We start from the raw sequence: 22,075 nt of genomic DNA on the forward strand, positions 1-22,075 counted from the left end.
GAAATATGTATTTCAGATTGATTTTAGTGAAATGACTGCAGAAATTCTTCAATTTGTGTAGCCATAATACAACGAACATTCATCTACATATCTTGAAAATCCAGTTCTGCTAGTTTCAAATGTATGTATGTAACAAATTCCCCGATATAACAAATACAAGGTATTACTTATTGACGTTTCATTATTATGATCTATGCTTGTGTTAGACTGGGCCGCGCAGGGGGACAACAATCCGAAGTCCAATAAACTCACTCAATGAGTCGGAGCGGTGCGCCGCCGCGACAAAAACTTTTTCAATTAGATGACCCTCTCTCCCATTCCCAATCCACTTTTATTCCCAAATTAAATTAGTTGTCTGTAACACCTACGAGTGAAACTGTTTGATCTCTCGAACTTTTGACTAACTCGCTGATAACTTCACTATTCATTAACATTTCTACCAAATTGGAAATCGAGACTTTTTTTCAATACGGAATTTCAAATAGATTCTCAAGTTTGTGAGAAAAATAACCTGTATACTGATATTTACTTCAATTTCAGTTGTTGAAATTATTCGATGCCCTATCATAATTTTATATGAGCAGACTTATATTAAATGATGTAATGTATTTTTTTTGTTGTTGTTAAAGATGGTACCTAGGTCATAAGATCCATTGTCGGCTTTGAACATATATCTTGAAATAGTGTTCAGAAAAAAAAAACGTGTTTAAATGAAGATATTTGTGCCCATTGCCGTGGAGACAGTTGGGGCTCTGACGCCAAACATCTTATTAGGAAGATCGGGCACCGTATATAGTGGAGAAATCTGGTAAATCCTGCCCCGGACTGAAGGACCATTTCTGAAGAATAGCCATAGCAATACAGCGTGGTAACGCGGCTAGTGTTTTAGGCACCTTTGCTAAGGAACTGGTTATAATGTTATCATAGGTTAGATTTCAAATTTTTTTATTTAAGTATTGTATGTTTTATTTTGCATGTTTGACAATTTTATTATTATGAATATTTAGTTTTGACTATTTAATGTATTTTGTAGAGTGACATAGGCAACTTTTTTTCAAATATATACTTTCTGTAAAAATATAAAACAAATGATATTCAAAAATAATCATTAAATGTGCCGCAATCATTAATTCATACACTGGTCTTTGAACAAAGGTCCGTTGCATCATCGCCGGCGACCAAAAGATAAATAACTTTTCAATATAGCTTCATCTCGCGGCTATTACGATGATAATCGGCGTAATGCGTCAATTTATATGCGCGTGCGATTACCTATTAATAGATAAGGCCGCCCACACAACGCCCGCCGATGGAGGAGATGTGAATGGCCATGTCAGGCCTTTCGTTATAGGGAAAGCACAAGTTGATATTTTGATAAATCTTCTTATACTTTTGTAAGCTTACATGCATAATATAATTATCTGAACCGTTTCAAAAAAACAACACTCTTAATCTAACAAAACATTTACATGAACTAAAACCAGTAGCTGTCAATATTAAGCTCATCAAAAAGGTTGCTTCTCAAAAACTTATTATGAATCTAAACATAGTTAACTGCAAGCATTCTTCAAAGCATATACCGCCCGTCAAGTCGCGCAAATCACCGCACTTATTATTCATTACGGCATAGAACCGGCGTGTGATTACTAGACATCGCATCAATCTGAGGTCGGCCCACGCCTCACTCACCTCGCGGCCGCCACTCAGAGTCTGATGACACGCGTGGGCTCCGACATAAGTCAATGAAAAAGTTACCAGCTAGCAGTACCACCTTTGATTAGCTAATACACTCAAGCAGAAGTCAAAGTTACCTTGTTCTAAAAACTTGTGCTTCTACTACTAATTAGTCTATGTATTAATTTGTCCAAGCATTTTGTTGAAGAAATAGAGAAAGGTATAAGTGGAGCTGTAAGAGTATTGAATATGAGTGAAGAATCTCATGAAATTTATTTCTTTAAAATTGTTTTATTTTAATCTATTGAGAAACATTTAAGCAGTTTTGTTAAAATCCATCATGCTGTGGAAGTTATATTGCATGTTATCTTACTAGTTAACATACAAAAGTTAATGTAAGTTAATGTTAAGTTACTAATGATTGATTCATTAATTATTTTATTATTCTCATCATCGTATATTATTATTATATTATGGGTATCATCCAAATCAGTGATAGTATCACAATGTTCAATTTGTGTGGAAATTCATATAATGACGTAGTATTGAAGATAATGTAACACTATAATGTTTGTAGTGGCAGGAGAACAGCTCGTGATTCAGTAATAACCTCACGCACGTGGAAACTAGACTAAACAGTCTAAGATAACAAGAAGTGCATTCGATTACTGCTGTTGCTATAAGCAACATCTGATCAGAAGACAATCTAAGTCTTCTATTCAGTCGGTCTAGGTACATTTGTAAAGGCTGATAAAATATTGTCATTGACTTTATCACCATAATAATAATACAACTTCAATACTAAATTTAAACGGGCAGGACAGTCAGTTCTAGATCCATTGAAGTATATAAAATACTTACATAACAAAAAAATCACACGATATCTTGAATGATGAAAATACCAAAATCAAATATAAAAGAAAAATAAATATATAAAATCTTTGCCATCTTTTTTATCAATAACATTATATATTACAATTACAGTATCCATCTTTTATAACAAAACTTACAGATCTTTGTAATGATTTTCGAAATGGTCAATAATGATGACCTTCTGTTGGTTCAATCTGCCTCCTGCGGGGCCTCACGCTGCGTGATTGATGCGAATTTTGTTTTATTGCCAACTGGATTTAGATCAAGACGTGAGTCTCGAACAGGCTGCAATATATCAGGTACTCCGAGATCCAGTATTATTCTAGCAAATACTTGCATTAAACTTTTCCTGCATTTTGCTAACCGTGTTGAATATTCTACTCTGTCATACATGGTTACTTCTGAAATACCAGCCATTTCACAGGCCTAGATAACTAAGACCATAAACAAGAACGTGGAGTTTGCTCATAACAAGTAGTATATTGTAAGTATATTGAACATTTTTACCAATAATAGTCAATTATTGTAAAATGAAATCATAAGAGATACTATATACAAAACCTATCTATTAAGAGAATGATTTTAATATTATACATGGAAAGTAAATAAATAAGAATATCAAATGAAAAGCAAATCGATGTTTCATCTGTAAAGTTCCAATAAGTTCAACATCGGCTGTCATTGTTTTGTTTTCATAATTTAAATTACTGCAGAATGAGGACATCTGTTAACATTTTATGATAAGACGGTGGCTCTCTTGCGTTCTGCCATCAATCTAGCTCTATCCTCTGGTAGCGTTCGCAATGTCACGACTACTTGAGTATTCATAATATAATCTGCGCGGAGCGGGATCTACCGCACAAACAGACTCTCAGACCACCCGCAAACCACCAAGCGATGCCATGTAGTGTTGTTCATCATATTTATGTAAATTTGTTGGTAATGTAGCTTGATCATGAAAATCATTTATCTTTAACCTATTTATGTGTTACTGTGCTCTTAAATCAAAAAGACTTTTTATTAGTATTGACACTTTCGAATTTAAGACACCATAACTAGGTCTATATTTCACATATTCAATTTATCAATTTATGCCATAATAATAACTACATGCTAGTATGAATCATAATAATATTGCTCTTCCTAGCATAGCTAACTGACAGAGGAATGATCTTAGACTTATTTATAAAACTTATAACAATTCAAAAATGACATCTAGTATTTCTTTAATTAAGACGTGAATGAAATAAGTAAAATATAACTTATTAATCAAGCAAACAAAACCATATAAATAGATTTTTTTATAAATGTACATACAGTGCAAACACTTAGTACAGTTTACTTGCATCAGCATTACATGCGCCGCGGCGTAATCTAACAAAAACAAAAGTACATGAATATCATTCATCGCGTGCACTCATATCAATTATCAATCTTATCAATAAACATCGTAAAATCATTCAGTTGGTATCAATCACATCAACTTATCATTCATGATCGTATGGTTTAGAAAGAGACCGTACAATAAATACAAATGATGTTAAAGCAGAGTGACCGTAATAGGTTATTATTATATCTATCTATTATATATTATTCATTATACCATAATACTTTATTCTAGTCCTTTGTTCTTAGAAAACCATGGAACATAACAGATAATCGAATTTCCAAGTTTGTGCTCATCGATACATTAGCGGCTTTGAAATATAATATTCGCCACTTACGGCTAACACATATTATTGAGTAATTCGTATTGTATTTCACTGCCGTTAATAACCGGGTTACGCGTTGTGTTGATATTCATTTCGACATATGATAAATGTCAAACATCATAATTTATTGTATTTAAAAGCTAATCGTACAGCAAGAGAGTACAGGTGTTCAAATAAAATGTTTAGTCTCCAATATTATGGGTCAATTACGGTTAAGATTTATAACTTGAGCGGTAAGAGTCGTGGAAATACCATTCCAAGAGTCGTAAAATGTAAAATAAGGCAAGTCTGCTAATTCATTACCGAGCCAACTATCAGAACAGACAGCCTGCAAAATAATTCCAACTGTGAACTGCACTCGACACGTAAACCTCGCCGGTTGTAATGTATTCTCGGAGTTGGAAATTTGTCATAAACAGAAATCTTTAGTGCTCAGGTTAAAGTTTTTGCATCGTTTTAAGTTCGTATCTTTTCTGTTGATGTAGTTATTTCAACCAACTTGCTTGGTGCGATATTTTTGCTTTTATTTTACATTAGTAGAATTGATCGAAGTAGTAATACTGAAGCAGAGCTTGAAAAAGATCCTATTTATGATTTTTAATGATATTTGAATCATTTTCAAAAATTAAAAGTAGAAATAGGAGTCCTTCTTGAATCGCTTCCTATTCCGATCCTGCTTATGTATAAGGCTGGTAATCAAAATTAAATCTGGTATATTATTACAATACCTTAAGTTTCGATCTACTAATAACACGTTAACGTTTCTTGCGTTCATGTTCACAAACTTCGACAGAGATCGCAGACGAGTACAACCAGGGGCTGGTAGTCAACAACATGACAAGTTATTAGATCTCTATGCGGTGGTAATAGTGGTGAGTATACGCTGAATTTGGATAGGTTGGAGTGCTGACGGTACATGTCGGAGGGTACATGTAGCAGCGCTAATGATCCAGTAATCGCATCTGGCGTGTCTGAGTCCCACTAATAGTATTACGTGTTCGAAGAGTTAATGCTACCAGACGTTACTACCTATACCTACACTGAAATTTTCACTGATTTATAAATATTATGATGATAATGACGTATAATCCTTCGTACGTTGCGTTGACGTTCGTCGACGGATCAACGCAGAATAACGCAGAAATGTATAGGTTTGACGTACATCGCCGTTCGTCCTGTACAAAACAACGGAGCGCAACGTAGCATTCTGGTTCTGGATCTTTTTGGAATACCCATTGCTTCGTCTTCCTCCGTTACGAATTTTCGTACTAAATTTCAAGTAAATCGGTCCACCAGTTCAGGTCCATTTGACTTTCCTACAGGTCTCTTTAATTGTTTTCTGTGATAAAAAGTTATGCCAGTACTTAGGATACCTTCACACCAAATTTTAAGTAAACAGATTACCGTTAGCTCAATATTTGACTTTCATCGGGAATCGCAAAAAAATCGGGATGAAATATATCTATGATATATTATTCCATTATAAGGTAAATTAAGGTTTAATCATATAAGGTATCTACATACCAAATGTCAAGTAAATCGGCCTGGTAGATTTGAACTACAGATTTGTAATCTATATTTTTAGACAAGTCTATACTAAAAATTTCTAAAAAATATACAATGTACAAATTTAATTTTATTATTTGATAATGATAATACAACATAAGATGAAGAACTCTAACATTCTGATCGCTAAGCGCTTTTAAAACCTACCTACATATTATTTGGCTAACCCAGAAATAAAAAATGCAAAACTTGTAAATCGTACTTCTTGACGTCACTTGTCCCCAGCAATAGCTAGCGGAAGCCTATCATTAAATCTAGCGGTGAGTATTTGCGGGTTCCACGGGTGACCTGCGACCTTAAATGAATATTCATAGAACAGCGCAATGCCGTTTACGCCTGACATTATTTATGTCGGGTCTAACCCAATTCAGTAGAGAATTTCGTAGAGGATTTTTCTTGTGTAGAGTGAATAATCTGCAAACTAAGTTACCGGAAGTGACATGTTCCCGGGCGGAGAAAAGTGAAAGTGATTTATAAAGTGTGAGCGTGGAGTGACGCGCGCCGGCGAGAGTGACCGACGTTACGAGTTTAGGTTCCGTCAGCACACTTTTTTTGATAATAAAGAAGTCATACAATGGCTTTCATCATCATTATATCACTTTTACAACTTTATACTTTTTCTAATCATTTTTTAAACTTAGTTCCTAGTGAATTATTTTATTTGGAATCGTAGGAAACGATGAAAACAAAATTACTAAGATATTAAATATACCTCAAAACTATTTGACGTTTCAAATAAAGTTTATATCGAACACATTGGTGAGCGACGGAGACGAGAGGCGTGCTGGATCGAGGCGTGCACACAAACCAGGTGTCCGGGTAATGGTGACAAATTGAGCGGCCGGCGCTGATCCCCGCGGATTAGCGCAGGGCTGGGGCGCGAACCAACCCGTTGACAGATAAACTAGCTTTATTTGAATGGTCTCGCTTTTGGCCTCCAGACCAGGTGGATAAGCGAGATTAGCCAGAAACTTGCTGCATTTATACGCGGTATTAGTTCGTTCCAATGGGAATTTTAGGCAGTCGATCCTAATTCCATTGTTAATTATACTAATCGTACGTAGAGTTCATACAGCTATCACAACTGAAATAAATCGAAACAAAAAAGTAAAGTTATTTTGTGTCTCGTTATTTTATCCAAAGCGTGAAAAAAATCGATGTAAAGTATATTTCTTCAAATAAAAACTATGTAATTAAAAAAATATGAAGCTTAACAGCTTGCCAAGACAAACGCCTTGTCAGTCATATGTGAATTTAAAAGTATCTACTTCTTTTTCTAAAACTGGAAGTTTGTTACAATGTAAAACAAAATGGTTCCGACGAAATTAATTAGCATTGCTAGCCCTGCTAATCCTGCCCGGCTCCTGCACCTACAACTACGTCGCGTGAAGCGTGTCATGCGACGCGCGGCTTACCGCTCTCCTCGATGTAATTCGTGCCTGAGCCTGTACTACCATGTTTCATACCCACTTGTAAATGCTCTTGCGTGTGCGCTACGATGGAACTGTACACTTAATAGACTAATAGTTTCATAATTAATGCCGATAAATTATTGTAAATACTGCAAAATATGGTCCTAATATTGCAATAAAATATCGCAAACGTCAAATATCTCACAGATATAGGCGTTTGGAGCAGGCGAACATGGGTGGAAGCTTTTAACGTGCCTGTCACATAAATCATGCAATGACGTTGCAACTTCTCTTTATATTCTCGATTTCGTCAAACGAGCTTAAGCACCTAGGTGTATAGTGTGTTTATGTTAATATATATTATATTATTTACTAGCAGGCCGTCCCGGCTTCGTTTGGATGAAACCATAATAAAATACACTTAAACCTTCCCCTTTGATAACTCTATCTGTTTAAAATCGCATCAAAATTTGTTACGTAGTTTGAAAGATCGCATACAGTAGCATAGAGTGAGTTGTATACTTATTTTGTTCGTATTAAGTGAAAAGCTAAACAAACTTAAGTTATATTAAGAGTATAACGTTAAAACAAGAAACTAATGTGCTATCCACTAAGGACAGCAGATTTGTTTATTGTATTTATAGATTTTATTACGTTCTTATATTATCTGTATTCTGTTTGTATGCCTAAACAATAAAAAAAAAATTTGTGCCGAACTTTTTATTCATGACTACGAATGAGCTTATATTCGAAATTTATACAACGAAAACATTAATCGTCAAGATAGTTTTCGTGCAAATTAATGGTTAACACAATTCGTGCTCGTTAGTCACCGCGCCGCAACAATTAATTTTAGATATTATGCTGACCAGGATGCTTCAGGACCAATGCGTTTATTGTACACTCAGTAGTCGTCTCCTTGAGAGGATAACAAGAAGACTTTATGGCTGTTTAAAATAGAGCAGTACAAGTAGTAGCTGCCCTCATTGTAAATACGACAGCGGCGCGGCGCGCGCCCTGGCCGCTCCATTACAATAATACTAAAGGAATACACAACTTACATTTCTATAACGTAGGAACGATAAAATACTATCATTTTTTATCACGAGTTGCGTAGTCTTTATACCTTACAAAACGTTATTACCTTTATGGATCTAGTCGTATATTTATGAAAAATCTGAATCAATAATCCGTGGATACAATTAAATGATTATATATTAGTTATACATACCTAAATGCCTAAATGAATAAATATGACCTTCCGTTCTTTCATTGTTCAATTTTCATTGTAACTCTGCCACCATTTTGAAGTCTATTAGCAAAAGTGGGACTGTCCTCGCGGCAAACAACAGGGATTATAATGTAAATGTATGTAAATGAAGGGCGATGCGCTAAGCGGCGGACAATATTTCGCAACGCACGCTGAGCCAGAAAAATGGCCATCCCCGTCCCCCGCACCGCCCCGCGACAGATAACGACAGCTTATGTCGCGAGAACGTGAGGCTTTATGCTAAATTGTGGAAACATGACTTGTTTCAGAAATTTCGGGAGATTTGCTCGAGACGCAAATGGAATACGCCGCGAGTTGAGCGCCACTTGTAGCTAACGACGCATAATTGCGCGAACTCGCTAAAGCTACAAATCCGGTGTCTCTTATTAGATTGTGTAGTAGAAAGAAGGATTTACATTATGGAATTGCATATGATATTTGTAAAATGATCTAATGAGAGATTTCAACGACTCTGTAATCTTCCAAGCCATAATTTTTCTTTTTAACATGCTTTTATTAGATCGACCTGTGTATGTAAGGAACTATGTAGGTAATGGAATCTAAGGTAACTAATTGAACCATTTTGCAAGGATCGTAGCGTCAGAAGATTGGCTGCTGTATGTACCTAGTTAGCCGAGCCGGAAGATATGAACTTCTTAAAAAGCTGTGTTTGGACTATGGACATATTGACCACGTTAGGTTTCAAGGTCTGATGATGGAGCCGGAAGATATGCACTGGCATTCCATGATGCAATATCGTATCATAGCCGTTTTTTGGCTTTTACGTGCGATAAAAGCGTTTTTTTCTAGTGTTTTTTATAAGTTTAATACTTAATAGAATATTTTTATTCATTGACATGGCTTTCAATTTATATCGAAAAAGTTATATTTGTTACCGTTTGACATTATTCGAAAGATATTTAGTGGTCGTTGTTAGTTCGAGCCCAATCCACGGACCAAATTGTCTGCGTGCCCCATGCCTTGTCATTTATAAGGACAATTTGCCGCTTCACTTCTCCCCCCGCTCCCCTCCTCCTCCCAACTTTTATTTGACGACCTCGGTGGCGAAGTGGTAAAGTGCTTGCCTCTGAACCGAGAGGTCCCGGGTTCGATCCCCGGTCGGGTCATGATGGAAAAATGATCTTTTTCTGATTGGCCCGGGTCTTGGATGTTTATCTATATATGTATTTGTTATAAAATATAGTATCGTTGAGTTAGTATCCCGTAACACAAGTCTCGAACTTACTTTGGGGCTAGCTCAATCGGTGTGATTTGTCCTAATATATTTATTTATTATTATTATTATTCCACCATTATCATTCGGCGGCACCCCAGCATTATTAAAATGAGATTATCTATCCTGAGGAGTGCAGAAACGAGAGTACTCTTTCGGAAACACTCTGCATAATACCAGAGGTATTGAAAAACGTGTAAACTGGGAACAGGAACTTGTAAACAAAACTGCTTTGTTGCATTTGATTTTGAAATTTTTGGGGTCGCGAAGTTTTGAATTCGAACAGTCGAGTAGGCAAGGACAGAGTATCTGCCTACTTCATTGTTTTTGAAAAAAAAAACAACGAAGCAATTTGTTTTTAGAGTTGCGTACAAAAATCAAAAACGGAACCCTTATAGGATCACTCGTTCGTCTCTCTGTCCGTCAGTCTGTCACATCACTGTCATATTTACTGGACCAAATCAGGTAAAATTTGGTAAAATGGTGTAATCCTATGACCCAAATATATACGAACTGAGTAAATATATATTTTTTCTTCAAATAAGGGTAATTATCAGGGGATATCAAATAAAAGGGCTCATTATGTGGATTTCAAATATTGCTTTGCTATTATTGTAAAATAAACAGTTCTGATTATATTCATAAAAAAAAGACGAAAATTTACCATTAAGTATTTATTAATAAATTCGTGAAAAATGTAGTAAATATATAAATGTAGTCTATAGTAGTTTTGAATGTGCGCTCCGTTGTTTTTAATTTTTTATTACAAAATGTTGCTTAAATTTCAATAATACTGTCATACAAAATCTCGTACGGAGTACACGCGTGTGACATCTCTGGCATAGTTGACGTCGCCAGATGATTGATGAGAAAATTTATGCATTATTTGGATTTTGGAAAGGGTGAAATAGAGGTTGCAAGTTTGTATACAACTTCTTCATTTTTAAAAGTGGGACGGGACTGCAAAGTACGCGGTAAAGATTGAGATTTTACTTCGATTCTTTTATTGGAAAGAAAAATCACACGGGTGAAGCCGCGAGCAAAGCTACTTACTAGTGAATAAATTGATCTTCCCACTCAAAAATGTGTTATTATATAAAGCTAAATTCCATAGGACAAAGTTTAGGTCAAAGTTAATTTTCTGATACAAAAATAAGTTGTCCACAAAGTCCGGCGAGCTTGACAGTGACCGCGGGATCATCTAACATTGATTGGCGGCGCGCCAAGCCAAGCGCGCTGCCGCGACGTACTAGAATATACGTCTAACACTATTGTACTAGACGTATAGTATAGACGTATTCGAAGAACATTTAAATTCTATATACCTATAATGTATGTATTTATTTATTATTAACATAAATAAATATAAAACCTTAAATGCTCAACTCTATTCCTGTTGTCTCTTAAGCGGTCTACACACCAAAGCCGCTGACCCGGCGGCACGGATCGCCGGCCCAACCCGCCGGCCTTATTTTGTACAATCATGCCGCCGGCTTGCGCCCGCGCGGGCAAGCCGGCGGGGCAGCATGCCGATGCCGACGGCATCCCTCTCCACTCACTCAGTCAGTTGCCCGCCGGCTTTCATAGAGTAGTGACGTATCACTTATTCATTCTCTGTTGTTGTGAAGTGTCGGCACTTTTATTTTTATCAACTAACCAATATGGAGTGGGACGATGCAACAGTTATAAAACTAATAGACCTCTATCATTTAAAAGAAATATTATGGAACCCAAAAAACCGTGACTACAAAAGCCGGCCAAAGCGTTACGACGCATTTAATGAAATTGCCAGTGAATTTGCTACTGATGTTCCGGAAATCGAGAGAAAGATAAAAAATTTAACTAGTCATTATTACCGAGAGAAAAAAAAAGAAGATAATTCAAATAAGTCTGGTGCGGGTACTGATGGTATTTATCATAGTAAATGGTTTGCCTACAAATCACTAAATTTTCTGCGGAACAAAAATGTGCCTACTGGAACCACCGATACTGTAAGTAAAGATATATTTTTTTTTTATTTATAATCAGGCAACTAGGGCCCCATAGACATATAATTATAATATTAGTTTATTTATTAGTGTATCTTGGTATTTACATTTTAACCCTTTCCCGGGCATTGGCAAAATAGTTGCCACTCAGGTAAAAAAAATGTGTTTGAAAAAAAAGTAATTGAAATGTTGAAGACTTATTCAGTGCCTTTAATAAAATCCATAATAAAAAAATACACAATAAATGTTGATTTTGACTAGAGATACTTATTTATTTTTTATTAAATTAAAGTAAAACGTCAGTCTTTTTCGTCTTTTTTCGCAGGACACACCGTCGACGAGCCACGATTCACAATCGAGACGAGAATCACAATCAAATCAAAATGATTTACCACAGATGTCACCAGGAGATTCACAATCAAATCATAATGATTTACCACAGATGTCGCCAGAAAATACAACTTGGCAACGAAATAAACGTCCTAAAATCAACCCTAATAAAGAGTTGATATCCGAAGCATTGAATATTATGAAGAATGTCTCCCAACGACCAAATGTGACAAAAGATGAGGATGGTTTATTTGGAGATTATATTGCGGGTCAGTTAAGACAAATGGATCGACAAATGAAAGCTATTGTGAGACATCGGATCAACAATATAATATTTGAAGCCGAAACTGGATATAGATCCGATACATTTACGGATTTTGCAAGACCAAGTAGTGTTTCTAGTTCACACAGTCATCCAGGATACTATACAGCATCTTCACTACAACAGGCGGTTGTAAGCCCTTCTACAAATAACTTAACTTCTTCTGAATACTCTGCCCAAACAAACTCAGATCCACAAACAATTCAACCTTCGTCACTAGAAACATTTGCTGAAGAATACCTAGCTCTAAATCCTTCTGATAGTGTTATAAAGTAATCTTCAAAATATGTTATAAATATTTAATTTTCTTTTTGGTATAATAAAGGTAGCTATAGGTAGCCCCATTAAAGTTAAATTTAAAATTAGTGTTGACTATTCCCTTCACACGAGTAGAGCTTGACATATGTGCGTAAGGAATAGCAAGGTTTTAATTTTAGTTTAGTGACACTTCTACCAATAGTTAATATCATGTTATTGGTTTACAAAAACACATTTCTTATTTTGTTTAAAATTTTATTATACGAATCACAATAAGAGTGTATCTCACTGTGTAATTTACGATTTTAGATTTAATGGATAATACATGGAACTACTTTAATGATTAAAAATAATATTGATTATATGAGTTGAGTTATTGGTTATATTGCCATTCTAATCCTCCGACACTAGAAAGAAAATAATGAGTCAACTCCACTCTTGTATCCTCAGCGGTCACTGTAGTATCCGAGGTTTGATTGTCTTCTCCTGACATATTATCTAAGCAACTGTCGTTTTCAAGATGTCTACGCCATTCACCGGGAAAGATTTCTCCTTGATTATTTTCAGTATCGTATTCATTTTGCTGAGTTGCAGCGGTTCGTTTGATATAATTAAATAAATGTATACACGCCAAAGTTACAGTAGTAGCTTTTTCTGGGATTAGCTGAATAGGTCTATGAAAAATCTTAAATTTGTGTGTTAACTGCCCAAACACGTTTTCAACTACTCTTCGCCCTCGACATACGCGATAGTTAAAAACCCTCTTAGATGATCCCATTGTGTGATTACCATCATAAGCCTTTATAATATGGGGTTGCAGAGGAAACGCGTCATCACCCAAAAAAAAATACGGTACTGGTAGATTCCTTCCGGGTAAAGGGGTTTTATGTGGTATATTCAATTCATTATCATTTAACAATCGACATAATGCTGAATTATTAAAAACCCCACCATCTGAAATCCGACCCTGACATCCCACATTAGCGTACAAAAAGTTGTAATCAGCATCTACCAAAGCAAAGAGCACAATACTGAAATATTTTTTATAGTTTATATAATCACTTCCACTTTTTGGGGGACATTGAAGTTTTATGTGTTTCCCATCCATTGACCCAAGACAATTGGGTATTTGCCATCTTTTTAAATATTCATCTGCAATTTCTCTCCATCCTTCCTGACTCCTTGGAATTTTCACATAATCTGAAAGTCCTTCAACTAAAGCATCACATACTTCAGGAATAATGCTTGAAATTAGTTGAGGAGATACTTTAAAGACGTCGCACAGGCTACTAAAAGAATTTCCTGAGCTTAGGTATTTTAACGTTATTGACAATCTTTCTACTGGTGAAACTGCTTTTCTGTAATTTGTGTCTTGTTTAGCTATTTTGTGTCCAACAATATTCAGTAAATATTCAAAGTCGGTACTGGTTAATGACAGGAAAGTCTTAAAAGAAATGGGTTTGTATAGAACCAAGTCGTCTTCCCTTAAATCACTTAATCTTTGACAAGTACTGTATTTATTGCGACTCATTAAACTTGGCCTAACCCAACACTTTCGTGTGTTGAGGGATCCACCGATAATAACTCCACAAACTGCTATTATTAAATCACTGTTATCGTCCTCCTCCATGTCAATCTGAAAATACTACTTCTGAATTATTCGCAACACACACGTCCAATCTCTACGACTATTTGGCAATTACTAGAACACCACATGCCGCGGCTGTCGTGCCGCCGGTATTGCCGCCGGCAAAGTCGTTCGGCTTGGACATTCTGAAGCCGCCGGGTTAACCCGCCGGCACTAAGCCGCCGGGCTGTGCCGCCGGGTCAGCGGCTTTGGTGTGTAGACCGCTATAGGTATTCGAATCCTAAATAAATAAATGTTTCACTAACGTGAAGAAAGTCCAAAGTAGTTCAAACAATCGTTTCATGACACACTCTCATTCAGTGACATATAATCTTGGGCTTGGACGGAAAGTGTCGCGACCCGAAGCCTATGAGAATATCAATTCCAGCGATCGTGACCAGGTCCCGCCTGGCCCCCGATATCCACGGTATTCCGATTCCTGCCGCGTCCAGAGAAGTCACCCTTGAAATGGCGACCCAAACCTCTTGATCTTAATTGCGACAGGCACATTTAAAGAAACAATCAACTAGCAAAGAAATCATTTGTGGAGATATATTTTTATTATTCCCTTCAATACTTCTACTACTACATTTTGATTTTGCCAGAATCACTGTTATTTTTTATAACAGAAAAATATTACTACTAACTAGCCTTTGCCCGCGGCTACGACCGCGTGAATATTTCATGTGTCTTCTTCAAATCTAATGTTTCATACAAACTTGTAACCTCTATTTCATCCCTTTTAGAGATAGAATTTCCAAAAATATATATTTTCTTAGCGGACGTCTCCTGGTCACAATCTATCTTTCTGCCAAATTTTATCTTTATTCACTTAGTATTTCTTGATATATATCAAGCAACCTTTCTAAAATAAAGCTGTGCATTTTATATAACTAGACTGATTTAAGTATTTAAATATCGTAATGAATTAATCTAAACGTGCAATTTAAATTGTCTGTAGAATTTTTGAAAATTTGCTCAATGATGCGTAAAAATCCGAACAATAGAGTATGCATAAGAGTAACATTATCCAATTTTTTTCGTTTCATATATTTCAAACTGCACTTGTACAAAATTATTAGAACATAAAATTGAAAGCTTCCACAAATTGACTTACTGAAGGAAACTTGATCAGTGTGAGTCAGAGAACGTTTTCAACAAGTCTCGATTGATTCGTCAGCGGGTATTCAAGTTGGAGTATTTTCGTTGCAAACAATTTGGGTCGACAATCTCGACAAGAAGACTAATGGATCGCATTCACAGTGATTATATATCACTGCGTTCTAACGAATTCATCGCTCAAATATTTTTACTTATTTTCTCAAACCTTTACGACCGTGATAGCTGAGCAGACGCGCTACTTATTTACATCGATGGCTTTTAGAACAGAACAAAATAAACTCTCTATTCGCAAAAATAATTTGATATAAATAAACACACCAATTTACAATAAAAAGACACAAAATTAAGAAATTACTCTAAAAATATGATAAAAATACGAATTACAAATTCAAATAAAATAGCTTCTTTTTCAATACAAGTCAGATACTGACATCATCTACATGGATTCAGTGTTCAAGAATACTTAGCTGTACTGTGAGACTTGCATGCATAGGTGTGGGTTGATAACATGCAACAACAACAAACAAGCACAGAAAGTAGGGAACAAAGCAATGTCGATTTCTTGAAACTTTTGAAATTTTCTAAAAGTATCGTGTATGTTCGGGACAGTATTCTTGGTAGAGTCCTGTGAGATATATCGTCCATCGCACGTGACAGCGACTTGAGAATAATCGCAATAAATTATGTGAGCAAAACAATGGCACGCCTGCTTTTACGATTGAATTTCTGAAAACGCTCATAAACCGTCTGTTGTCCGCTGATGAACGACTTCGGTGCTGTCTGAGGAGATGAAACATAAAACAATGATCCTTTTAGTGTTCTCATGGCGTGATGTACACTGCAATAAAGCAGCAAGAGCTAATTGTAGCTTTACAATAATGCTCAAATTTATCGTATCATTATTATGTTTACTGCAAGTACCTAGTACTTAACTTTCAGACAACATAATAATTTATGATATTTGTGTCATGAGGTTCTTAAATTCGAATTTTGTGGATTTCAGACTAGAATTAACTGTCGAGAAAACATTTTCTTCTTCATCCATACTAATATTATAAGAAGAAAATATTTGTATTTTTATTTGTAACAAGTAAGCTCGAAAACTACTACACCGATTTTTATGAAATTGGCGCAGAGACGACGAAACTAACTAGACATAGGCTACTTTTTTTTTTAGAAAAGGTGATCCCGAAAGGTTCAAAGATCATACAATTGATAATTATCTTCATAAAAATTAGTAATTATATCTAATTGATAAATAAATGTGATAAATAAATTAATGTGAATTAGTGATTATCTATATAGGGTGATTTTGATTTGACCCGAGCAAAGCCGGACCGGGCCGCTAGTAATAGTTTAAAAGCGTATTGAAATTACTACAGTTAATGAATTTTAAGAATTTCGCACGTAAAAGTTTATACTCAACATGGAAATGGACATTAGCTTTGCAGATGATTTCCAGATTAAAGTGATTAAAAATTGATTGAAATGAAATCATTCTAGACGTCCTAAGACGTCGGCACGCGTCTCGCTGGCTACAAGCCAGCAAATTTACTGGAGGCTCTTAGAAGTTACGGTCATTATAAAAAATATACTTTAATGTGTCCCTGTTTATACAACATCTGTATAGATTTTATCTGTTTAAATTGATGATAATTTCATAATTACGTTTTAGAGAAGACCTTATAAATTCATTGTTCTTTTTTTTCATTGTATTAAAGGAAACCGAAAGGAAACTCCTGAACGAATAAAAACAGTTTATACTTATAACTACCGTCTCGCAGGGTTCTTACCGCGCATCGCTCGAAAGCGAAAGCCGGCGCCATGTTATTTAATGACGTTACGTGCATGGAAACACTGAAACTAAATTAAATGACATGTTAAATATTCACAGTCCAGTCTAGATGCAGCAGGGTGAGGTCGTCCCGAGGGGAGGGGGCGGACGTGCCGCGACTGGGAACACGACGGACCCGAAATGAAGACGCGTTATTTACCCGAGTGACCCCATAAAAAGAAACGTTCCTCAGGATTGTGCGGCTGATCCTTGAATTTTAAACGCAAACGCTGCTCTTTTACTGATTTCGGAAATCTTATTGAAGAATACGAACACGCCCGCGTCGCGTGACGGCATGCATGGGTTTGTCGAGTTCTACTTCCAAGTGTGTCGATTTGGGGGAGTCTTGTTCTTTACTTAAATTTATGATTTCTTTATATTAGTCATACATGGATTTACAGATGTACGTGCAGAAACTTGTATCTTCATTGGCATTCTATCTATAATATTGAATTCAATGATGCAGACTGTTTAGAGAACTGCGTTAACATGCAAGGTTTTATAACCCACGTACATCATGAACCTGTGTGTTGATCATAAATATAAATCATTATCATTAGAATAAATTATTATTAGCATAAATATAGATTTCGTATTTGTAGAATATTGAAAATTATAGCACAAACGTGGAGTAATGTGGACGTTAACTGGTAGTAAATTAGCTATAAAATCGATGGATATGGCGACAAACAGACAGTCATGGATGTTCTGAGTAACGGTAATGAGAAACGAAAGGGCTGCGTATGCTAATTGTACTTTATGACTTTGTCGACGCGATGAGGGGACGGACCATATAGCACAGGTGGTGAATTAAATAAAAAATTCAAATCTTGTAAACGATTATGTCTAAAAATTCTCCTCAATCTATATTCGAAAACGGATCAATTTTATTATAGTCAAATACAAACATACATGACTGATAGTACTCAACAAAATCATTTCCCAAAATCCATTTTAGATAAATCAATTCGCATTTGAAAATTATATTATAGTTTGAAACATAATGTTTATTCACATCTCGTTTTCAATATTTAATGCATATTTTATAATTCTCTGGGGTTACATAATATTAGCATTTTAATTGATATTTTTTATATATAGGCACTTAAAGTTTAGAACCTATAAAAACTCATTTGATTAAACGCTAAATTAAAGGTTATTATATAATCTTAATGGACTTATTTTCATATTTATTTGGCTGTAGTTGAATGTCTAACTACTATGATGCTGACATGAGTTACATTGGGTTACGCGTTTTCACTAATGCTCCTACTGCTTTATCTATAAATATTTGCTGAGTAAATATTTATACTGTGGCTGTAATTACACTGCAAAATTACTGCTCTGCGCCACTTGCAATGATTCCCGTCCAATAATTGTAAATCTCTGAAATTAGTAAAGTTTGATAAATCGAACGACTATATTTGAATGTTTAGGCGTTGTGCTAGTCCTGCCTAGCTTGCACGGGTCTTGAAAGTAAATTAGTTACAATCATGGCAATTATTGTTTCGTGCGAAAAGTAATACTGATTTTGTAACACCAACTTAACCCTAATACTGTTTGTCAACAGTCAGTCCATTACAACTGGGAAATGTTAAATTAGATTCAAGAACATTAAGGTTTGTTATTCGGATTTTGGTACTTGTTTATAGTTTTTGCCCGCGGTTCGCCCGCGTGATTTTCCCTTCAGTGAAATATTTAGACTCTATAAGTAATCTGATTTTCTCATAAAAACTTTGAACCCCCTTTTTATCCCCTTAAAGGACGAATTTTGAAAAATCTTTCAAAACCTACGTACTAAGTTTCTAGACCCAGCGGTTTGGGCTGTGCGTTGATATGTCCGTCAGTCATTCAGTGTCTTCTTGTATATTATAATAATATATATAGATTATTATTTCAAAGTTAGTCTCAATATAGTGTCATAGAATTATTTCGGATTACAAAGATTATGAACGTCTCAAAATAATAAAATAACCGGCCGGCAACGCGCGTGCGACATCCCTGTGTCGCAGCTGCGGCGACCACTTCCTATAAAGCGGCCTAATGCCGGTTTGCCTGCTCAGTAGCATAAACAACACTGAAGAGTTTGTGTGAACTCTGTGATCTCTACAGTAGAATTTTATTGTCTACCCAGAATCTCGAAACTCCGACGATTTCTACTAATATTTAGAAAACCAGTTCTTTATTACATTCACACCTTCCTATTAGAATCTTACAAGCAGAAATCGTGAGTCTGTTGTGTGTAATGTTTGGAATTTGACATCAGGACCCGTGTTAATTGAATGGTTAATAGCTCGTTATCGGGTTCCAGCTGTAGGCACTAGAGACAGCTAGGTAGGTACTTGGCCGGCGGTGGTAATTATTGTAACTCAGCTCAGCCGACGACTTGCACACAGTACAGTAATAGAATTTAACGAGCTTTCCTAATTCAATAACGACAACAATGAACTGAAACACGCAATTTTGTTTTGTGATCATTGTATTCAATCCTACCATCTAACTAAATATAAAATTTGTAATTCACGTCAATATACAAAACAATACATACACGGGAAATTAATCATATAAATCTTGGAAGTCATAACCAAAAGTTCATGCAATGTAAATTATTTATTGATGTGTTACAATGAGAATATTTTTACACCATATAATTATTTTATGAATGTATTCTATGCTGCTCTGGGAGTGAAATATTTTTTTCCTGCACTGATTGTAAAAGTCAGTTAAGGGAAAGGGATGGAACTGGAGATTCTTCTCACAAAGAATGAAGACTGTGATATGGTATCTGTGTTTGTATATAACACGATAGGAATAATTAAATTGTTGTCTGTAATATGATTATTTGTATCCATGTTTATATTTAGATAAACACTTATTATTTTATCTCTCTTAACAAATGAAATAAGCACAGTTCTGTCATAATATTAAGACATAACAGCGTCATACTAATTGAGTTTTGCAGTACCAGTCCGTCGTAAATACGTCTAGACAGTAATTGACCTATTCAATTAGATTGTCACAGATCCAGTGAAAGCGAACTCTTGTTTACGATGACAATGTAGTTAAATCAGCAGGTGATTCACCCGCCCTGGTACTACTGTTTGTCAAAATTAGATTTTTGGGTACTTCGTGAAAGGCTACAAAATACCTTGCCTTGTCCAATCAAGTCCAGCAAATTCATTTTTTTTTATGAAATTTAGATGAACGTTAGATCTAATGCTGTGCTCTTTAAGAAACTACTTACGATTTATTTTGCGTTTTAGTTTGTTCAATATCCAAAGGGCTGGTATCTTAGCATCTATTTACTGTATACCTCACGTCCGTGCCACCCGCGGCGTGTACTTATAATCCGCGAATGTTAATTCCGCCATCAGTGAGGGTGACGGTCTCGGCGCGAACTCACTGAAGCGGGAATGTGCTTATGAAGACGCTTCCAAGCTCCCGGTGAATAACGTGCATGAAAGAGAAAATCTGTGCACTGCCACGTTAATCTCACGCGATGACAACAAACATTATAAATAAATAAATAAATAAATAAATAAATATATTAGGACAAATCACACAGATTGAGCTAGCCCCAAAGTAAGTTCGAGACTTGTGTTATGGGATGCTGACTCAACGATACTATATTTTATAACAAATACATATATAGATAAACATCCAAGACCCGGGCCAATCAGAAAAAGATCATTTTCCATCATGACCCGACCGGGGATCGAACCCGGGACCTCTCGGTTCAGTGGCAAGAACCTTACCACTGCGCCACCGAGGTCGTCGAAATTGAGAAGCTTCTTTAGGTACCATTTCTTAGCTTTTGTACAAAATTTGGAAATGTGCACTATTTTTTTGCATTTTCTTACCAGCTTTTAGTCAGTCGAATGTATGTATCCTCCAGAGCGTGAAACTGGGATACAAAAACTTGAACGAACTCTTTTAAGAAAATATTCTAAAGAAAATACAGTTTTCGTTTTTAATAAAGTCAGAACTATTTTAAACAAGAAACTAATAAACGAAGATTACGTCTAAATTCTGCAGCGCAGTCTCACGGGGAACCGTAATGGCCATTTGTCGAATTTAATAAAACTAAGCCGTTCTAAAGCGGGTTCAGTGACTCGCTTCATGAGCAGGGAATGTGTCGGAATGCGAATTGCTTCAATTGTTATCGGCACCGACTTCCTCCGCCCACCGCCTACTCTCTCGCTGATCACGGAGCAGGAGCTGCAGCCTACAATTCTGAAATCGAAAGACAAATCTTGACAAGTTGATACGCCGTGCCTTTTATTTCTTACAGCTCTACAGCTTCTGATCTTGAAATAATCATATTCGCTTTTCTGGGTATACAGATATCTAAAAGCTATGATAAGTATTCACTAGTAGTAGTATTATGATAAATATTAATGGGTTCTGAAAAATATCTCATTCACGAGAATTATCCATAATTATAAACATTTTCATACATAATTGCTTCATTTCAAATGAGCAACTGGATCTTTTATAAGTCTATGCCCGAACAATTCCAGAACCATAATAGAAGCTAGAATTATGTAATTGAGAGCGCAGACACCTAGGCAATCTGGGAAACTGTATTACACACTTCACGGAGCAAGGTGTCCATCGCTGGTTTAGACACGAAGAGTTGCGAGACGACGTGACTTGAAATAGCAATGGATAACGAACGCGATGTGCATTTATAGGATAAATTCAGACAGGAGCTGGTAATTGAAATAGCACGGTGAACTATGTATAGCCCAGGGCTGGCAACTATGACACTTTATCAGGGTTAGTACTGATAGGGTTGAAAAAAGTGACTTCATATTGCAATTGAAGATATATGCAAGGTGCACGAAGAATAC

At 35.8% G+C, this 22,075-nt stretch overlaps 2 protein-coding genes across 15 annotated transcripts in view; one reads left to right on the forward strand and one right to left on the reverse strand.

The window, feature by feature from the left end:
- LOC128672643 (uncharacterized protein) overlaps positions 1-22,075 on the reverse strand; it is a 315,359-nt gene that overhangs the window by 43,555 nt on the left and 249,729 nt on the right. The gene's annotated exons all lie outside the window — the stretch shown is intronic.
- LOC128672647 (uncharacterized) lies at positions 11,145-12,904 on the forward strand. Its single transcript, XM_053749940.2, has 2 exons — positions 11,145-11,732; positions 12,055-12,904. Exons 1-2 carry the CDS (start codon positions 11,403-11,405, stop codon positions 12,655-12,657), a joined length of 933 nt encoding a protein of 310 aa, XP_053605915.1. The 5' UTR covers positions 11,145-11,402; the 3' UTR covers positions 12,658-12,904.

Source organism: Plodia interpunctella, chromosome 9 (assembly GCF_027563975.2).
Source record: "Plodia interpunctella isolate USDA-ARS_2022_Savannah chromosome 9, ilPloInte3.2, whole genome shotgun sequence".
Taxonomy (NCBI): Eukaryota; Metazoa; Arthropoda; class Insecta; order Lepidoptera; family Pyralidae; genus Plodia; species Plodia interpunctella.

Excerpts from the sequence above, each read along its gene's own strand:
- LOC128672647 (XM_053749940.2), top strand. The coding sequence starts at position 11,403 with ATGGAGTGGGACGATGCAACAGTTATAAAACTAATAGACCTCTATCAT. Across the intron at positions 11,733-12,054 it reads CTACTGGAACCACCGATACT|GACACACCGTCGACGAGCCA; the intron begins GTAAGTAAAGAT and ends CTTTTTTCGCAG.